The 22,262-nt window shown below is 40.9% G+C and overlaps 1 protein-coding gene across 1 annotated transcript in view; it reads right to left on the minus strand.

Moving 5' to 3' along the window:
* LOC106608285 (steroid hormone receptor ERR2-like) overlaps positions 1-21,639 on the minus strand; it is a 93,388-nt gene extending 71,749 nt beyond the window's left edge. Inside the window, exon 1 of the mRNA XM_082977077.1 lies at positions 21,038-21,639. Within this exon, the coding sequence (XP_082833203.1) occupies positions 21,038-21,081 (44 nt within the window). The 5' untranslated portion in view covers positions 21,082-21,639. The remainder of the gene's footprint in view (positions 1-21,037) is intronic.
* Between the last annotated feature and the right edge of the window lie 623 nt (positions 21,640-22,262).

Genomic DNA, 22,262 nt, shown 5'->3' on the forward strand with positions numbered 1-22,262 from the left:
TTGTTTAACACTTTTTTGGTTACTACATGATTCCATATGTGTTATTTCATAGTTTACATGTCTTCACTGTTATTCTACAATGTAGAAAATAGTAAAAATAAAGAAAAACCCTTGAATGAGAAGGTGTGTCCAAACTTTTGACGGGTACTGTATATTAATATGTTTATCTTTCTTCTTATTTACAGAAGAAAACCCCAACGTCCCACTGCTATTTAGTTAAATAACTATATTTTCAGAGTAGCTTCCCAAACAATGACCATCAACCATCAACCCCCAACCATCTACATATACACTACACCCCATCCCAACCACCTCTATTCAAACTGCCATCCCAACAATGACCATCAACCCCCACCCATCTACATATACACTACACCCCATCCCAACCACCTCTATTCAAACTGCCATCCCAACAATGACCATCCACCATCAACCCCCCATCCATCTACATATACACTACACCCCATCCCAACCACCTCTATTCAAACTGCCATCCCAACAATGACCATCCACCATCAACCCCCATCCATCTACATATACACTACACCCCATCCCAACCACCTCTATTCAAACTGCCATCCCAAACAATGACCATCCACCATCAACCCCCAGCCATCTACATATACACTACACCCCATCCCAACCATCTCTATTCAAACTGCCATCCCAACAATGACCATCCACCATCAACCCCCATCCATCTACATATACACTACACCCCATCCCAACCACCTCTATTCAAACTGCCATCCCAACAATGACCATCCACCATCAACCCCCAGCCATCTACATATACACTACACCCAATCCCAACCACCTCTATTCAAACTGCCATCCCAACAATGACCATCCACCATCAACCCCCATCCATCTACATATACACTACACCCCATCCCAACCACCTCTATTCAAACTGCCATCCCAACAATGACCATCCACCATCAACCCCCATCCATCTACATATACACTACACCCCATCCACCTCTATTCAAACTGCCATCCCAACAATGACCATCAACCCCCATCCATCTACATATACACTACACCCCATCCCAACCACCTCTATTCAAACTGCCATCCCAACAATGACCATCCACCATCAACCCCCATCCATCTACATATACACTACACCCCATCCCAACCACCTCTATTCAAACTGCCATCCCAACAATGACCATCCACCATCAACCCCCATCCATCTACATATACACTACACCCCATCCCAACCACCTCTATTCAAACTGCCATCCCAACAATGACCATCCACCATCAACCCCCATCCATCTACATATACACTACACCCCATCCCAACCACCTCTATTCAAACTGCCATCCCAACAATGACCATCCACCATCAACCCCCATCCATCTACATATACACTACACCCCATCCCAACCACCTCTATTCAAACTGCCATCCCAACAATGACCATCCACCATCAACCCCCATCCATCTACATATACACTACACCCCATCCCAACCACCTCTATTCAAACTGCCATCCCAACAATGACCATCAACCCCCATCCATCTACATATACACTACACCCCATCCCAACCACCTCTATTCAAACTGCCATCCCAACAATGACCATCCACCATCAACCCCCCATCCATCTACATATACACTACACCCCATCCCAACCACCTCTATTCAAACTGCCATCCCAACAATGTAACAACAAAAACAACTGTAGCTAACTGCCCTTCCAGCAATGTCAAACACCCCCCTGTAGCTAACTGCCCTTCCAGCAATGTCAAACACCCCCCTGTAGCTAACTGCCCTTCCAGCAATGTCAAACACCCCCCTGTAGCTAACTGCCCTTCCAGCAATGTCAAACACCCCCCTGTAGCTAACTGCCCTTCCAGCAATGTCAAACACCCCCCTGTAGCTAACTGCCCTTCCAGCAATGTCAAACACACCCCTGTAGCTAACTGCCTTAAAATAATGTAGACGGAGGGAGGAAGGAGCTAAGGAGGAAGGGTAGGGTAAACCAGTACAGACTAAAGCACATCACTGTGAATCAGAGGAGTGGTGGTGAGGGACAGTTAGGATACTGATCTGATAAATAAACACAGAAGGACCATCTATCCATAATGTTATTCTGCATTTACATTACTAACCAGAAACATAACATTTAAATGTCCAGCTGTGTTGCTTCACCATCCTACCATCCTCCCTCTGATCCTCACAAGGCAAAGGAAAGCCCATATGTCTGTGTGTGGGTGCGCGTGCGCGAGTGTGTGTGTGTGTACGCGTGTGTGTGTGTGCATGAGTGTGTGTGTGTGTGTGTGTGTTTACTGTAAATTGGATTTTCTTTTATTCTTCCCTTTCTCTTTTCAGAGCCTGAATGTAATGCCCACTGCCGGAGCCGGTTGTGTTGCCCCGCTAATGATATTAGAGCCTGGATTGAATGTAATGACTCCACTTTGCCGTAGAGCCTGGATGATGTAGCCCACGCCGTGGCCGGTTGAATGTAATGACTCCACTTTGCATAATGATATTAGAGCCTGGATTGAATGTAATGACTCCACTTTGCATAATGATATTAGAGCCTGGATTGAATGTAATGACTCCACTTTGCCTAATGATATTAGAGCCTGGGTTTGAATGTAATGACTCCACTTTGCCTAATGATATTAGAGCCTGGGTTTGAATGTAATGACTCCACTTTGCCTAATGATATTAGAGCCTGGATTGAATGTAATGACTCCACTTTGCCTAATGATATTAGAGCCTGGATTGAATGTAATGACTCCACTTTGCATAATGATATTAGAGCCTGGATTGAATGTAATGACTCCACTTTGCATAATGATATTAGAGCCTGGATTGAATGTAATGACTCCACTTTGCCTAATGATATTAGAGCCTGGATTGAATGTAATGACTCCACTTTGCCTAATGATATTAGAGCCTGGATTGAATGTAATGACTCCACTTTGCCTAATGATATTAGAGCCTGGGTTTGAATGTAATGACTCCACTTTGCCTAATGATATTAGAGCCTGGATTGAATGTAATGACTCCACTTTGCCTAATGATATTAGAGCCTGGATTGAATGTAATGACTCCACTTTGCCTAATGATATTAGAGCCTGGATTGAATGTAATGACTCCACTTTGCATAATGATATTAGAGCCTGGATTGAATGTAATGACTCCACTTTGCATAATGATATTAGAGCCTGGATTGAATGTAATGACTCCACTTTGCCTAATGATATTAGAGCCTGGATTGAATGTAATGACTCCACTTTGCCTAATGATATTAGAGCCTGGATTGAATGTAATGACTCCACTTGCCTAATGATATTAGAGCCTGGATTGAATGTAATGACTCCACTTTGCCTAATGATATTAGAGCCTGGATTGAATGTAATGACTCCACTTTGCATAATGATATTAGAGCCTGGATTGAATGTAATGACTCCACTTTGCATAATGATATTAGAGCCTGGATTGAATGTAATGACTCCACTTTGCCTAATGATATTAGAGCCTGGATTGAATGTAATGACTCCACTTTGCATAATGATATTAGAGCCTGGATTGAATGTAATGACTCCACTTTTCATAATGATATTAGAGCCTGGATGGAATGTAATGACTCCACTTTGCATAATGATATTAGAGCCTGGATTGAATGTAATGACTCCACTTTGCATAATGATATTAGAGCCTGGATTGAATGTAATGACTCCACTTTGCATAATGATATTAGAGCCTGGATTGAATGTAATGACTCCACTTTGCATAATGATATTAGAGCCTGGTTTGAATGTAATGACTCCACTTTGCATAATGATATTAGAGCCTGGCTTGAATGTAATGACTCCACTTTGCATAATGATATTAGAGCCTGGATTGAATGTAATGACTCCACTTTGCATAATGATATTAGAGCCTGGATTGAATGTAATGACTCCACTTTGCATAATGATATTAGAGCCTGGATTAAATGTAATGACTCCACTTTGCCTAATGATATTAGAGCCTGGATTGAATGTAATGACTCCACTTTGCATAATGATATTAGAGCCTGGGTTGAATGTAATGACTCCACTTTGCATAATGATATTAGAGCCTGGATTGAATGTAAGGACTCCACTTTGCCTAATGATATTAGAGCCTGGATTGAATGTAATGACTCCACTTTGCCTAATGATATTAGAGCCTGGATTGAATGTAATGACTCCACTTTGCCTAATGATATTAGAGCCTGGATGGAATGTAAAGTCAGAATCAGGCTAATACTGTGAAGTGAATTTATGCAGATGAGCCTTATGAAAAGGGTTAAAGATCACTGTGTGTTCTGTTGTCTTTGTAGCAGCTGTCAGTCAGTGGGCATATTCAATCTAAACCCGTTTCATGGTAAGGCAACTTGCGTTTGGATGAATTTGATCAATAAAATCAACTCCATTTCGTTTTAATTTGAACAAAACTATCTTGATGCAGTGAATGCATGAAAACATGTTTTATCTTAACCCTGGAAACTAGTTAACAGTTTGGATTGAATATTGGCAGGTGGTTCCTGTTCCTGTGCAGCTTGATGTATTCAATGTCCATGATCCTGGAACTGCCCCTGTATATAGCTACTGACCCTGGAACTGTCCCTGTATATAGCTACTGTCCCTGGAACTGTCCCTGTATATAGCTACTGACCCTGGAACTGTTCCTGTATATAGCTACTGACCCTGGAACTGTCACTGTATATAGCTACTGACCCTGGAACTGTCCCTGTATATAGCTACTGATCCTGGAACTGTCCCTGTATATAGCTACTGTCCCTGTATATAGCTACTGATCCTGGAACTGTCCCTGTATATAGCTACTGACCCCGGAACTGTCCCTGTATATAGCTACTGACCCTGGAACTGTCCCTGTATATAGCTACTGACCCTGGAACTGACCCTGTATATAGCTACTGACCCTGGAACTGTCCCTGTATATAGCTACTGACCCTGGAACTGTCTCTGTATATAGCTACTGACCCTGGAACTGTCCCTGTATATAGCTACTGACCCTGGAACTGACCCTGTATATAGCTACTGACCCTGGAACTGTCCCTGTATATAGCTACTGTCCCTGTATATAGCTACTGACCCTGGAACTGTCTCTGTATATAGCTACTGACCCTGGAACTGTCCCTGTATATAGCTACTGACCCTGGAACTGTCCCTGTATATAGCTACTGACCCTGGAACTGTCCTGTATATAGCTACTGACCCTGGAACTGTCCCTGTATATAGCTACTAACCCTGGAACTGTCTCTGTATATAGCTACTGACCCTGGAACTGTCCCTGTATATAGCTACTGACCCTGGAACTGTCCCTGTATATAGCTACTGACCCTGGAACTGTCTCTGTATATAGCTACTGACCCTGGAACTGTCCCTGTATATAGCTACTGACCCTGGAACTGTCCCTGTATATAGCTACTGACCCTGGAACTGTCCCTGTATATAGCTACTGACCCTGGAACTGTCCCTGTATATAGCTACTGACCCTGGAACTGTCCCTGTATATAGCTACTGTCCCTGGAATTGTCCCTGTATATAGCTACTGACCCTGGAACTGTCCCTGTATATAGCTACTGTCCCTGGAACTGTCTCTGTATATAGCTACTGACCCTGGAACTGTCCCTGTATATAGCTACTGACCCTGGAACTGTCCCTGTATATAGCTACTGACCCTGGAACTGTCCCTGTATATAGCTACTGACCCTGGAACTGTCCCTGTATATAGCTACTGACCCTGGAACTGTCCCTGTATATAGCTACTGACCCTGGAACTGTCTCTGTATATAGCTACTGACCCTGGAACTGTCCCTGTATATAGCTACTGACCCTGGAACTGTCCCTGTATATAGCTACTGACCCTGGAACTGTCCCTGTATATAGCTACTGACCCTGGAACTGTCCCTGTATATAGCTACTGACCCTGGAACTGTCCCTGTATATAGCTACTGTCCCTGGAATTGTCCCTGTATATAGCTACTGACCCTGGAACTGTCCCTGTATATAGCTACTGACCCTGGAACTGTCCCTGTATATAGCTACTGACCCTGGAACTGTCCCTGTATATAGCTACTGACCCTGGAACTGTCCCTGTATATAGCTACTGACCCTGGAACTGTCCCTGTATATAGCTACTGACCCTGGAACTGTCCCTGTATATAGCTACTGACCCTGGAACTGTCCCTGTATATAGCTACTGACCCTGGAACTGTCCCTGTATATAGCTACTGACCCTGGAACTGTCCCTGTATATAGCTACTGACCCTGGAACTGTCCCTGTATATAGCTACTGTCCCTGGAATTGTATATATTACTTACATTCTTCAGTTCTTGTTATTTGTATTGTTGGTTGGTTTTGTTCTACTTATTTCTATGGTACTGCTGCATTGTTGGGTAAGTTCAAGCAAGGAAGGCTTAAAACTGAAATACCACAACATACACCACTGTCCTATAGACCAGCTAGCAGCTAACGTTCTGTACTGTACCCCGGTCACACCACTGTCCTATAGAGCTGTTCTGTACTGTACCCCGGTCACACCACTGTCCTATAGAGCTGTTCTGTACTGTACCCCGGTCACACCACTGTCCTATAGAGCTGTTCTGTACCCCGGTCACACCACTGTCCTATAGAGCTGTACTGTACTGTACCCCGGTCACACCACTGTCCTATAGAGCTGTTCTGTTCTGTACCCCGGTCACACCACTGTCCTATAGAGCTGTTCTGTTCTGTACCCCGGTCACACCACTGTCCTATAGAGCTGTTCTGTTCTGTACCCCGGTCACACCACTGTCCTATAGAGCTGTTCTGTACCCCGGTCACACCACTGTCCTATAGAGCTGTTCTGTTCTGTACCCCGGTCACACCACTGTCCTATAGAGCTGTACTGTACTGTACCCCGGTCACACCACTGTCCTATAGAGCTGTTCTGTACTGTACCCCGGTCACACCACTGTCCTATAGAGCTGTTCTGTACCCCGGTCACACCACTGTCCTATAGAGCTGTTCTGTACCCCGGTCACACCACTGTCCTATAGAGCTGTACTGTACTGTACCCCGGTCACACCACTGTCCTATAGAGCTGTACTGTTCTGTACCCCGGTCACACCACTGTCCTATAGAGCTGTTCTGTTCTGTACCACTGTCCTATAGAGCTGTTCTGTACCCCGGTCACACCACTGTCCTATAGAGCTGTTCTGTACCCCGGTCACACCACTGTCCTATAGAGCTGTTCTGTTCTGTACCCCGGTCACACCACTGTCCTATAGTGCTGTTCTGTACCCCGGTCACACCACTGTCCTATAGAGCTGTTCTGTACCCCGGTCACACCACTGTCCTATAGAGCTGTTCTGTACTGTACCCCGGTCACACCACTGTCCTATAGAGCTGTTCTGTACCCCGGTCACACCACTGTCCTATAGAGCTGTACTGTACTGTACCCCGGTCACACCACTGTCCTATAGAGCTGTTCTGTACCCCGGTCACAACACTGTCCTATAGAGCTGTTCTGTACTGTACCCCGGTCACACCACTGTCCTATAGAGCTGTTCTGTACCCCGGTCACACCACTGTCCTATAGAGCTGTTCTGTACCCCGGTCACACCACTGTCCTATAGAGCTGTACTGTACCCCGGTCACACCACTGTCCTATAGAGCTGTTCTGTACCCCGGTCACACCACTGTCCTATAGAGCTGTTCTGTACTGTACCCCGGTCACACCACTGTCCTATAGAGCTGTTCTGTTCTGTACCCCGGTCACACCACTGTCCTATAGAGCTGTTCTGTACCCCGGTCACACCACTGTCCTATAGAGCTGTTCTGTTCTGTACCACTGTCCTATAGAGCTGTTCTGTACCCCGGTCACACCACTGTCCTATAGAGCTGTTCTGTACCCCGGTCACACCACTGTCCTATAGAGCTGTTCTGTACTGTACCCCGGTCACACCACTGTCCTATAGAGCTGTACTGTACTGTACCCCGGTCACACCACTGTCCTATAGAGCTGTTCTGTACCCCGGTCACACCACTGTCCTATAGAGCTGTTCTGTACCCCGGTCACACCACTGTCCTATAGAGCTGTTCTGTACCCCGGTCACACCACTGTCCTATAGAGCTGTTCTGTACCCCGGTCACACCACAGACCAGCTAGCAGCTAACGTCATTCATACACGTGCCACACTGCGTCTGGTGGAACAGGGTGGCTCCAAACCAGCACTTTTCCCACCACCTGTTCTCTCCGTCCATCAGTAAGAATCTAAAGTTCTTATTCCTAATTCTCTGTCAGGACATCAGATGTTGTCGTTGTTTCTTAGAGCAGACCAAGCCCAGGTCCAGGTCCACCCGTTTCTACTGTTTCCATCACATCCCACAGCTGAACAACATGTTAACTAGGGAAGATAATGGGCGGGGTCATTCTAAATATATCCTTCCAGTCGACTAACAACAGTAATCACACAATGAAACAGACGCTAGTGCTGCTTTCTTCAGTTGATGTCGTTGGTCGGATTACAGGAAGTAAACCCTTGACCGATGAGAAGTTGAGATGGATCAGAACAACAGTGCGCCAGGGACACATTTATAACACTGATATCCATGCCGATGATGTTATCCAAAACAACATTACACGGATTCAACCAATACGTGTATAGCCTTCATGCTAAGTATTCAATTCAACCGCCTTTAGGAAATCCGCGCAGAACACACAATGCTGTATAGGCTGACCTACTATGCAAATGATCACTTACTTGTCCTTTTAGCCTTCCCTGTAGCTCAGTTGGTAGAGCATGGTGTTTGCAACGCCAGGGTTGTGGGTTCGATTCCCACGGGGGGCCAGCAAAAAAATTGTATGAAATGTATGCATTCACTACTGTAAGTCGCTCTGGATAAGAGCGTCTGCTAAATGACTAAAATGTAAACAAACAAAAAAAATGTAAATGTTTTAATTCAAAAGAGGTGGGGAGGAAACATACAACGAATGGATTGAATACCATGGAGCTATTGATTTTGTTTTGGATTCTTCCTCTCCTATTACTGATGTGTCCAGAACTAATCCAGAACTTACTCGTTATATCTGAGACAGATCCATTTCAAATATACCGGTAACGACAAGAAGAAGAACCCAATACTGCACTTTAACGCTGCTCCAATAGAATGGAGAATCACACTGCTACAGAGACATCTGATTGATATTTTAATATCATGATAATTATCAACTGTTTCTCAACATTCAAATTCTATGAATAGATTTTTTTGTTTGTTGTTATTGCATATTAATTTTGGTTTATTCTCGAAGACACCAGAAGTCTAGTTACTGAACATTTTCACCGGTCATTTTGTCATGGAATTACTGATTTAAAATGAAGCTAAAATCACAAAACTGTCTTAGTTTAGTCTTATGTTATTACACACATGTCGATAGTGTTTGTTCTAAGCTACGTCTCCGATTTAATTCCCTCAAGAAAATAAAACGTATGACCAGGGGTAGTCCAGCGATCTGAGACGGCACAGTGTTGCAATAGCTTTGAATGTAGCCTACTGACCTTTGACACATCCTCGCTCTGTCTGTCATCCTCTCTCTGTCTGTCATCCTCTCTCAGTCTGTCATCCTCACTCTGTCTGTCATCCTCTCTCTGTCTGTCATTTTCTCTCTATCTGTCTGTCATCCTCTCTCTATCTGTCTGTCATCCTCTCTCTATCTGTCTGTCATCCTCTTTCTATCTGTCTGTCATCCTCTTTCTATCTGTCTGTCATCCTCTCTCTATCTCTCTGTCATCCTCTCTCTATCTGTCTGTCATCCTCTCTCTGTCTGTCATCCTCTCTCTATCTGTCATCCTCTCTCTGTCTACCATCCTCTCTCCGTCTACCATCCTCTCTCCGTCTGTCTGTCATCCTCTCTCTATCTGTCATCCTCTCTCTGTCTACCATCCTCTCTCCGTCTACCATCCTCTCTCCGTCTGTCTGTCATCCTCTCTCTATCTGTCATCCTCTCTCTGTCTACCATCCTCTCTCCGTCTACCATCCTCTCTCCGTCTGTCTGTCATCCTCTCTCTGTCTGTCATCCTCTCTCTATCTGTCTGTCATCCTCTCTCTATCTGTCTGTCATCCTCTCTCTATCTGTCTGTCATCCTCTCTCTATCTCTCTGTCATCCTCTCTCTGTCTGTCATCCTATCTCTGTCTGTCATCCTCTCTCTATCTGTCTGTCATCCTCTCTCTATCTGTCTGTCATCCTCTCTCTATCTGTCTGTCATCCTCTCTCTATCTGTCTGTCATCCTCTCTCTGTCTGTCATCCTCTCTCCGTCTGTCATCCTCTCTCCGTCTGTCATCCTCTCTCCGTCTGTCATCCTCTCTCTGTCTGTCATCCTCTCTCTATCTGTTATCCTCTCTCCGTCTGTCATCCTCTCTCTATCTGTCATCCTCTCTCTATCTGTCATCCTCTCTCCATCTGTCATCCTCTCTCTGTCTGTCATCCTCTCTCTATCTGTCTGTCATCCTCTCTCTATCTGTCTGTCATCCTCTCTCTATCTGTCTGTCATCCTCTCTCTATCTGTCTGTCATCCTCTCTCTGTCTGTCATCCGCTCTCCGTCTGTCATCCTCTCTCTATCTGTCATCCTCTCTCTATCTGTCTGTCATCCTCTCTCTATCTGTCTGTCATCCTCTCTCTATCTGTCTGTCATCCTCTCTCCATCTGTCATCCTCTCTCCGTCTGTCATCCTCTCTCTATCTGTCATCCTCTCTCTATCTGTCATCCTCTCTCCGTCTGTCATCCTCTCTCTGTCTGTCATCCTCTCTCTATCTGTCATCCTCTCTCTATCTGTCATCCTCTCTCCATCTGTCATCCTCTCTGTCTGTCATCCTCTCTCTATCTGTCATCCTCTCTCTATCTGTCATCTTCTCTCTGTCTGTCATCCTCTCTCTGTCTGTCATCCTCTCTCTGTCTGTCATCCTCTCTCTATCTGTCATCCTCTCTCTGTCTGTTTTCCTCTCTCTGTCTGTCATCCTCTCTATCTGTCATCCTCTCTCTATCTGTCATCCTCTCTCTGTCTGTCATCCTCTCTCTATCTGTCATCCTCTCTCTATCTGTCATCCTCTCTCTGTCTGTCATCCTCTCTCTATCTGTCAACCTCTCTCCGTCTGTCAACCTCTCTCTATCTGTCAACCTCTCTCCGTCTGTCATCCTCTCTCTATCTGTCATCCTCTCTCCGTCTGTCATCCTCTCTCCGTCTGTCATCCTCTCTCTGTCATTGTCTGTGTATCGGTTCAATATTTTCAAGTCAGAAAATACCTTATAACATTTAAAAATAAAAGGAAAATAACAGGTGTCAACTTTATCTTTCCGCTGTATCTTCTAATCCCAGTAATTTTCCTAATGGACGCCGGGTTTCCATCGTACGGTCATGAGGCTGTTTGACTTGCTGTCGCTAAAATGACTTATCGGGTCAGTGTGTGAGTCTCCAGTCCCGCCCGTGTGTGTGTGTGTGACCGCAGCTAGCTGACTGTTTGTCTGGGATGTAAGGAAACCTGTTTGGGGACACAGGGAGGGACAGAGAGAACCAGAGAATATGTTGCAAGGTTCTCAACGCTGATAGAAAATGAATGACAAACAATCAGACATGACACAGGATCAGACATGACACAGGATCAGACATGACACAGGATCAGACATGATGCGGGGTCAGACATGACACAGGATCAGACATGACACAGGATCAGACATGACACAGGATCAGACATGACACAGGATCAGACATGATGCGGGGTCAGACATGACACAGGATCAGACGTGACACAGGATCAGACATGACACAGGATCAGACATGACACAGGGTCAGACGTGACACAGGATCAGACATGACACAGGATCAGACATGACACAGGGTCAGACATGACACAGGATCAGACATGACACAGGGTCAGACACCTACTGTACAATACATATCATTCTCTACACAGGGAACACCTACTGTACAATACATATCATTCTCTACACAGGGACACCTACTGTACAATACATATCATTCTCTACACAGGGAACACCTACTGTACAATACATATCATTCTCTACACAGGGAACACCTACTGTACAATACATATCATTCTCTAAACAGGGTACACCTACTGTACAATACATATCATTCTCTACACAGGGAACACCTACTGTACAATACATATCATTCTCTACACAGGGAACACCTACTGTACAATACATATCATTCTCTACACAGGGTACACCTACTGTACAATACATATAATTCTCTACACAGGGAACACCTACTGTACAATACATATCATTCTCTAAACAGGGTAGATACAGGAACACCTACTGTACAATACATATCATTCTCTACACAGGGAACACCTACTGTACAATACATATCATTCTCTACACAGGGTAGATACAGGAACACCTACTGTACAATACATATCATTCTCTACACAGGGAACACCTACTGTACAATACATATCATTCTCTACACAGGGAACACCTACTGTACAATACATATCATTCTCTACACAGGGAACACCTACTGTACAATACATATAATTCTCTACACAGGGAACACCTACTGTACAATACATATCATTCTCTAAACAGGGTAGATACAGGAACACCTACTGTACAATACATATCATTCTCTACACAGGGAACACCTACTGTACAATACATATCATTCTCTACACAGGGAACACCTACTGTACAATACATATAATTCTCTACACAGGGAACACCTACTGTACAATACATATCATTCTCTAAACAGGGTACACCTACTGTACAATACATATCATTCTCTACACAGGGTAGATACAGGGACACCTACTGTACAATACATATCATTCTCTACACAGGGTACACCTACTGTACAATACATATCATTCTCTACACAGGGTAGATACAGGGACACCTACTGTACAATACATATCATTCTCTACACAGGGAACACCTACTGTACAATACATATCATTCTCTACACAGGGTAGATACAGGAACACCTACTGTACAATACATATCATTCTCTACACAGGGAACACCTACTGTACAATACATATCATTCTCTACACAGGGAACACCTACTGTACAATACATATCATTCTCTACACAGGGAACACCTACTGTACAATACATATCATTCTCTACACAGGGATCACCTACTGTACAATACATATCATTCTCTACACAGGGAACACCTACTGTACAATACATATCATTCTCTACACAGGGAACACCTACTGTACAATACATATCATTCTCTACACAGGGAACACCTACTGTACAATACATATCATTCTCTACACAGGGACACCTACTGTACAATACATATCATTCTCTACACAGGGATCACCTACTGTACAATACATATATGTAGTGCATGTCATAATGAATAACAAACAATGTGTTTAATTCATAGTCCATGGAGTGTGTGTGTGTGTGTGTGTGTGTGTGTGTGTGTGTGTGTGTGTGTGTGTGTGTGTGTGTGTGTGTGTGTGTGTGTGTGTGTCTGTCTGTGTGTCCAGGCGTGTGTGGGTGGGTGGACTCATACATTGTGTGTGTGTGTGTGTGTGTGTGTGTGTGTATTCTGATCCCCTGTCGGAAGGAGGAATAGCGTGAGAGGAGGGCATTACTAACAGGACCTTTTGCTCCAGGCTAATCGGCCGGTGGTCCGAGCCACAATCCCAGAATCCTCTTGGGGTTAAACCAATGTATTCTAAGAACCAAACCCCCCCTGAGCTGACCTCACCTCTCTGGTGAAGCCCTCACAGACACTGATTTACTCAGTGTTTGCACGAATGCTACATATTGTAGGTTTCAGCTACACGTACAGTCTTCTTAAATGTCATTTCCTATCTGGATAACTAATGGAACGAGATACATTTTCTTCTTACAAACATGCAACTTTGATGATAGATTTGGCTGAAATTAAATTCTCTCTCTATTAAAACAGACAGAGAAAACATGACACACACACTACATAATCTTATGTTTATTACTTAATGTGAAAAGGCATGCAAACACTAAATATATTGAAAAAAATTGTTTGAAAATGTGTACGAACACTAAATATATTTTATTCTTAATTTGAAAAGGCATGCAAACACTAAATATATTTAAATTCTTAGTTTGAAAAGGCGTACGAACACAAAATATATTTAATTCTTAATTTGAAAAGGCATGCAAACACTAAATATATTTAAATTATTAATTTGAAAAGGCATGCAAACGCTAAATATATTTCATTATTAATTTGAAAAGGCATGCTAACACTAAATATATTTCATTATTCATTTGAAAAGGCATGCAAACACTAAATATATTTCATTATTCATTTGAAAAGGCATGCTAACGCTAAATATATTTCATTATTAATTTGAAAAGGCATGCTAACACTAAATATATTTCATTATTCATTTGAAAAGGCATGCAAACACAAAATATATTTCATTATTCATTTGAAAAGGCATGCAAACACAAAATATATTTTGTATTTTATATGTATTTTATTATACCAGTTTTTTTTTTTACTCTTTAACCAGGTTGTCCCAGGATGCCCCTTTGTAGGACCACCTACTAAAGACTGGAGCTGGTTTAATTTAAACCTCAGAGGATTGGACCAACTACCTACTGTTATACTCAGAAAACACATTCACATGTCTGGAATTCCAAGCAACGTAAACAAACACTAGGTTGGTCCTTTGCCGGGTTCATTCTTCGGTCAATCTCTAAAAATAGAAGATTATCAGTCGAAGGTGGCTTACTTTAACCCTTAAGGTGTAAAAAGTAATTTCACGTAAACAAGCACAAACTCCATTAAACTTTATTTAACCAGGTAGGTTGGCCTTCAACAGATAATCTTTTTGTTTAACCTTTATTTAACTAGGCCAGTTAGTTAAAGAACAAATTGTTATTTACAATGGCAGCCTACCAGGGAAACAATGGGTTAACTGCCTTGTTCAGGGGCAGAACAACAGATTTTTACCATGTCAGCTCAGGGATTCAATCCAGCAACCTTTCAATTTCTGGCCCAACACTCTAACCACTAGGCTACCTGCCGCCACAAACGAATGTCCTGTCCATGCAGTGTACTATTGTCGACATACCTAATTCTGCTGCAACAAACAGGGACAGGGGCCGTGGATTAGGTATTGTCCCGCAACAAACAGGGATAAAGTCAATACCACACGCTTGTCTCTCCATCAATCATCCACAAACACACTCACACACTCACACACCTCAGTTCGAGGGCAGGTGTGAGTGTAGCAACTCATTTAACATCACAAGACAAAATGAACGCCGGCACTGCTAGTATGATTCTATAGATTTGCATAACAGAGCATATAAAGTTGTTACATTTTATGTCATAAAAATACATGACCAGGTTGTAAATTGAATTATATTTATGCAGAATTAAATTAAAATGTCTGACTTACAAGCAGGCTTCTTTTCTAAATGGAATATTAAACAGGGTACTGTCTGTTTTTGCAGACTGTAGTATATTGTAGTATTTAGTATAGTGTTTCTGAAGACATTACTGTAGTATTTACTATATTAAACAGGGTAGACCAATAGTTATGTTTCTACAACCGCTGAATAAGTTTCACAGCATTTTATAATTGCAAACTACTGGTATAGCAAAGAAAATGAAAGCTGATCTGTGAAAAATTGCAACCAAAGTACACTCCAAATCATGTAAATCATACACACAACATAAACCGTTTAGCCACAATTGAATTTCAGTTGTGTGATTAAACAAAGAGCAAACAGGGGTAGGAGTTGTAAGGACGGTGTAACACAGAGGTACATTGTAATTACTCACTTAGCTACCTACAGTAATCCTATCACGCATTACGTTGTGGTCTAACAAACTGACAGATTTACTACTGAAGCTAATGACATTTTCTTTAGAAACTAAAACACATGTGATCAAAAGTTCATCAAAAGTTCAACTGTTCATTACAGCAATAAAGTACGTATAAAATATAAAGTATTTAAAGTATAGATACGGTATATACAAATGTTGTGGTGTAGCCTGTTCATATATGTTAAGTAAAATTACTTTCTTCGAATATGGACAGAATTGTTCTGAAAAAGATAAATCGTTACGGTGTTTGAAGGATAGTAAATAACCAAGTATCTACGAGGTGATAATGTATTATAATAACTGAAGGATAGTAAATAACCAAGTATCTACGAGGTGATAATGTATTATAATAACTGAAGGATAGTAAATAACCAAGTATCTACGAGGTGATAATGTATTATAATAACTGAAGGATAGTAAATAACCAAGTATCTACGAGGTGATAATGTATTATAATAACTGAAGGATAGTAAATAACCAAGTATCTACGAGGTGATAATGTATTATAATAACTGAAGGATAGTAAATAACCAAGTATCTACGAGGTGATAATGTATTATAATAACTGAAGGATAGTAAATAACCAAGTATCTACGAGGTGATAATGTATTATAATAACTGAAGGATAGTAAATAACCAAGTATCTACGAGGTGATAATGTATTATAATAACTGAAGGATAGTAAATAACCAAGTATCTACGAGGTGATAATGTATTATAATAACTGAAGGAGGTGTCATCAAGGCAAAAGGTGGCTAATATAAAATATATTTTGATGGTTATTACTTTTTTGGTTACTACATGATTCCATATGTATTATTTCATAGTTTTGATGTCTTTACTATTATTTTACAATGTAGAAAATAGTAAAAATAAAAAATGGTCCAAACTTTTGACTGGTACTGTATATATGAAGAGTTTATTTCCAAAACGCTATATCATATTATTCAGAAATAATTGCTAAACATTTAGTTATTTGTTACATTTGACAGTGTAAAACTTAGCAGTACTACTTATTTCTCAGAGAGGGAGGCGGATATATGACAGAAATATGATTATTTGACTCTCTGAATAGAAACCATCCGGTAGTAGATTGAACAACCCCCCATGCCATGACTAGATAGTAGAAAAACACACCAATCTCTTTCATCATTTCTTTAAACAATAAAAGCTAATTTACCAACATTTCTGAAAATTGATATATAACGGTTTGGAATTAAACAATTATTTATATATATATATATTACTTGATGGTTTCTATTCAGAAAGTCAAATAATCATATTTCTGTCATATATCCGCCTCCCTCTCTGAGAAATAAGTAGTACTGCTAAGTTTTACACTGTCAAATGTAACAAATAACTAAATGTTTAGCAATTATTTCTGATGAAAAAACACAAATGATATAGCGTTTTGGAAATAAACCCTTCATATATACAGTACCAGTCAAAAGTTTGGACACACCTACTCATTCAAAGGTTTTTCTTTATTTCTTTATATATATATATATATTCTTAAATTATTCTGAATGTATGTTTATGAAATCTACAATGTTCATAATTATTTGAAAACATGCTCATAGTTTCATTGTCAGTATGTCTTTGTAAAGCAGGTAAAGGGAGAATTTACAGGGTCTGAGACACTACAGTCTAACTACAGTATCCTGGAAAGTGTTCCCTTGACGGCATAACTCTCTTACATCCCGTCTAGAGTTTAACACTGAGAGGTTTCTAACTAGCCACCGTGCTTCTACATCTGCATTGCTTGCTGTTTGGGGGTATGAGGCTGGGTTTCTGTTTAAGCACTTTGTGACAACTGCTGATGTAAAAAGGGCTTTATAAATACATTTGATTGATTATACTGAAGCCGTTCCTCTCAAGAACTAATGACTTCAATGAGTTAAATGAATTAAATGGAAAAGCTTTTCTCTAGACATGTATAGGTTATCATTAGCTATATAGATAATCTGTTTGAGATATGTATAGGTTATCATTAGCTATATAGATAATCTGTTTGAGATATGTATAGGTTATCATTAGCTATATAGATAATCTGTTTGAGATATGTATAGGTTATCATTAGCTATATAGATAATCTGTTTGAGACATGTATAGTTTATCATTAGCTATATAGATAATCTGTTTGAGATATGTATAGGTTATCATTAGCTATATAGATAATCTGTTTGAGATATGTATAGGTTATCATTAGCTATATAGATAATCTGTTTGAGATATGTATAGGTTATCATTAGCTATATAGATAATCTGTTTGAGACATGTATAGGTTATCATTAGCTATATAGATAATCTGTTTGAGATATGTATAGGTTATCATTAGCTATATAGATAATCTGTTTGAGATATGTATAGTTTATCATTAGCTATATAGATAATCTGTTTGAGACATGTATAGGTTATCATTAGCTATATAGATAATCTGTTTGAGATATGTATAGGTTATCATTAGCTATATAGATAATCTGTTTGAGACATGTATAGTTTATCATTAGCTATATAGATAATCTGTTTGAGATATGTAAAGGTTATCATTAGCTATATAGATAATCTGTTTGAGACATGTATAGGTTATCATTAGCTATATAGATAATCTGTTTGAGATATGTATAGGTTATCATTAGCTATATAGCAGTGGAGGTTCTCGACCATTTCAACTGGGGGGGGGGGGGGGGGGGGGCAAGCTGGGGCCAGTTGTACTGTCAGAGGGGCCAGTTACATTAGACGTTATTGTTGTCATATCGTTTTCTTCACTGCATTGCAGGCATTAGCAGGCAAAAGACCATGTTCATAATCATTAGTGTTCAGCGTTACAACTGTCTAATAAGGGATGTGAAAAAAAAGAACGATAGCAAAAATTAGTTATGTAAAAATTATTTCATACTCCACATTTAGGGGGGCCACAAGGGGGTCCAACATTTTTGTCACAGGGGCACTGGCCCCCCCTGACCCCCCCCCCCCCCAGAACCGCCCCTGCTATATAGATAATCTGTTTGAGACATGTAAAGGTTATTATTTGCTATATAGATAATCTGTTTGAGATATGTATAGGTTATCATTAGCTATATAGATAATCTGTTTGAGACATGTAAAGGTTATTATTAGCTATATAGATAATCTGTTTGAGACATGTATAGGTTATCATTAGCTATATAGATAATCTGTTTGAGACATGTATAGTTTATCATTAGCTATATAGATAATCTGTTTGAGATATGTATAGTTTATCATTAGCTATATAGATAATCTGTTTGAGATATGTATAGTTTATCATTAGCTATATAGATAATCTGTTTGAGACATGTATAGGTTATTATTAGCTATATAGATAATCTGTTTGAGACATGTATAGGTTATCATTAGCTATATAGATAATCTGTTTGAGACATGTAAAGGTTATTATTAGCTATATAGATAATCTGTTTGAGACATGTATAGGTTATCATTAGCTATATAGATAATCTGTTTGAGACATGTATAGGTTATTATTAGCTATATAGATAATCTGTTTGAGACATGTATAGGTTATCATTAGCTATATAGATAATCTGTTTGAGACATGTAAAGGTTATTATTAGCTATATAGATAATCTGTTTGAGATATGTATAGTTTATCATTAGCTATATAGATAATCTGTTTGAGATATGTATAGTTTATCATTAGCTATATAGATAATCTGTTTGAGATATGTATAGTTTATCATTAGCTATATAGATAATCTGTTTGAGATATGTATAGTTTATCATTAGCTATATAGATAATCTGTTTGAGACATGTATAGTTTATTATTAGCTATATAGATAATCTGTTTGAGACATGTATAGGTTATTATTAGCTATATAGATAAACTGCGTGATCTTCTACAACTCCAGTCTGATTTTATTGTGTTTGTTAATTAGTTATAATTAGTTGTAATGAGTTAAATTAGTAAAATTGAATGGCTTCTCTCTAGACATGCAAAGTTTAGAATATACAGTACAGTTTGGGATTATCTATGTCACTTCCACAATTTAAATTGTTGAGTTTTCTTATTTTGATTCGCTAATATTTTTCCTGCAACATTTTTATTATAACACTTTAATTCAAATGGAGATTTTAAAAAAGTAGACAGTTACTCACTAAAGACCATATGAAGACATATTGTTTAACTGTCAAATATATTAGTGTTTTTCAAATTAAATTATACATAAAAATGTATCTCCAGGATGCTTGAAAAATGCTACTGTTTAGATGCTTTGAATAAACAATTGCTATAGGAGAACGTTTCCCAAACTTGGTCCTCGGGACCCCGAGGGTTCCACATTTTGCTTTGCCTCTAACACTATCAACGCTTGATAATTAGTTGATTATTTGAATTAGCTGTGTTAGTGCTAGGACAAAAAACAAGGACCGAGTTTCACGTGAACACTGTATTAAACTATTATTTTTATGAACATTTTTAAAACATAAATAATATTAACTGTAATTTATCGTGAACCATAACAATCTTTTTTTCCTATTTACAGTAGACACACTCTTCTGGTACATTAACAATTATACACACACGCGCACGCACACACACACACACACACACACACACACACACACACACACACACACACACACACACACACACACACACACACACACACACACACACCATTTTACAGTACTTGTGCAGTGGTTTGGTAAAACGGTTTGGTAAAACCGCTGCAGGCAGAGTTGGAAAGTGCTTGTCTGGCTGTCATTCCGGTAGTCTAGTGGCTCGGGGGGGGGACCCTGGTCCTAATGAAGAGAGTGGTGGGACGATCGGCCCTGGACTGCCGTCTCCCCAACACCCCTCCTGCCAAGGCTAGGTAAGGTTCTACTTGCACTGTGCGGTCAGCCGGACAGCCTTGCACTCCCAATTGGTTTGGCAGTAAAATTAAATAAATATATAAAGCAAATTGTCTCTCTGATGAAACTTACAGAACCCTAACGTCCGAGCAGAAATATAGAGATAGATAACTTTGTCCACTGTCAGGAAAAAAGTGATTTAACATTTAATGTCAAAACCTCACTGCTTTCAATTTCTTCAAAAATGGAGGAAACAAAGGATGAATTGATAATATATTTTTTTTAAAAGAGTACAACAGAAAAGAGAGAGAGAAGAGTGCTGCACCTACTGGTCCTGATAACAGAGGGGGACACACCGCTCAGGAACATCCATCACAGTCCAGCTTAAGCATTCCAGAAAGAATCAGTTCATCCTCATGACTTCCTGTGAGCAGTCCGTCAATCTGTCAGCGGTCTCTTCACACCTCTGTCCTGTCTTGTCCTGCTCCTCACTAGAAAAACACTTCTGGCTCGGCCAGACACACTGCGCTACTCACAGGTACTGTACCGCAGGTTGGGTGTGTATCTGTTTGAGTGTCAGAGGAGGAAGATAGAGAGGAAACAGAGAGAGAGAGAGAGAGAGAGAGAGAGGAAGAAAGAAGAGAGTTAGAGAGTGAGGAATGAAAGGAGAGAGAAAGAGAGAGGAAACAGAGAGAGGACACACAGAGAGAGCGAGAGAGAGAGAGAGAGAGAGAGAGAGAGAGAGAGAGAGAGAGGAAACAGAGAAAGAGAGACAGATGGTGGGGAAGAAAGAGTGCAAGAGACAGATGAGAAGAAAAGGATAAAAGAGGAATACGGAGAGACAGAAAACAAGAGAGAGAGAGAGAGAGAGAGATGGGTAGAGAGAGCAACAGTGAGAGTGTGAGAGCGCAGCACACTAAGACTGAGGTAGTCAGTGAGAAAGTGGATTGACTGTCTCCATAGCAGGGACAGAGGCTCTTTAAGACGGGGGGGATATAGAACAGCTGCCGTTGGCTGGCTGGCTGGGAGGGGGCCGGCCTTATAGCGGCCAAGGGGGTTGGCAATTGACAACAGGAGGAGGGGCTAACGGAGTCCAGCAATTCACAAGGGTGTGTGTGTACAGTAGTGTGTGTATATACAGATACTGTACACACACACACAACCCACATCCATGAAGACTACACACTATCATTATAAGTGCCAATTATTTACTTGAATTAGTTTAAACCAATTCAATGTCAAATAAAGGAGAGAATATAGGGATCTCCTCCCCCTTCCAACTCTCCCCCTTCTGACTCTCCCCCTTCTGACTCTCCTCCTTCTGACTCTCCTCCTTCCAACTCTCCCCTTCTGACTCTCCCCCTTCTGACTCTCCACCTTCTGACTCTCCCCCTTCTGACTCTCCTCCTTCTGACTCTCCCCCTTCTGACTCTCCTCCTTCTGACTCTCCCCTTCTGACTCTCCCCCTTCTGACTCTCCTCCTTCTGACTCTCCCCCTTCTGACTCTCCTCCTTCTGACTCTCCCCCTTCTGACTCTCCTCCTTCTGACTCTCC

The sequence above is a fragment of the Salmo salar genome, chromosome 06 (assembly GCF_965601325.2).
Source record: "Salmo salar chromosome 06, fSalSal1, whole genome shotgun sequence".
Classification (NCBI taxonomy): Eukaryota; Metazoa; Chordata; class Actinopteri; order Salmoniformes; family Salmonidae; genus Salmo; species Salmo salar.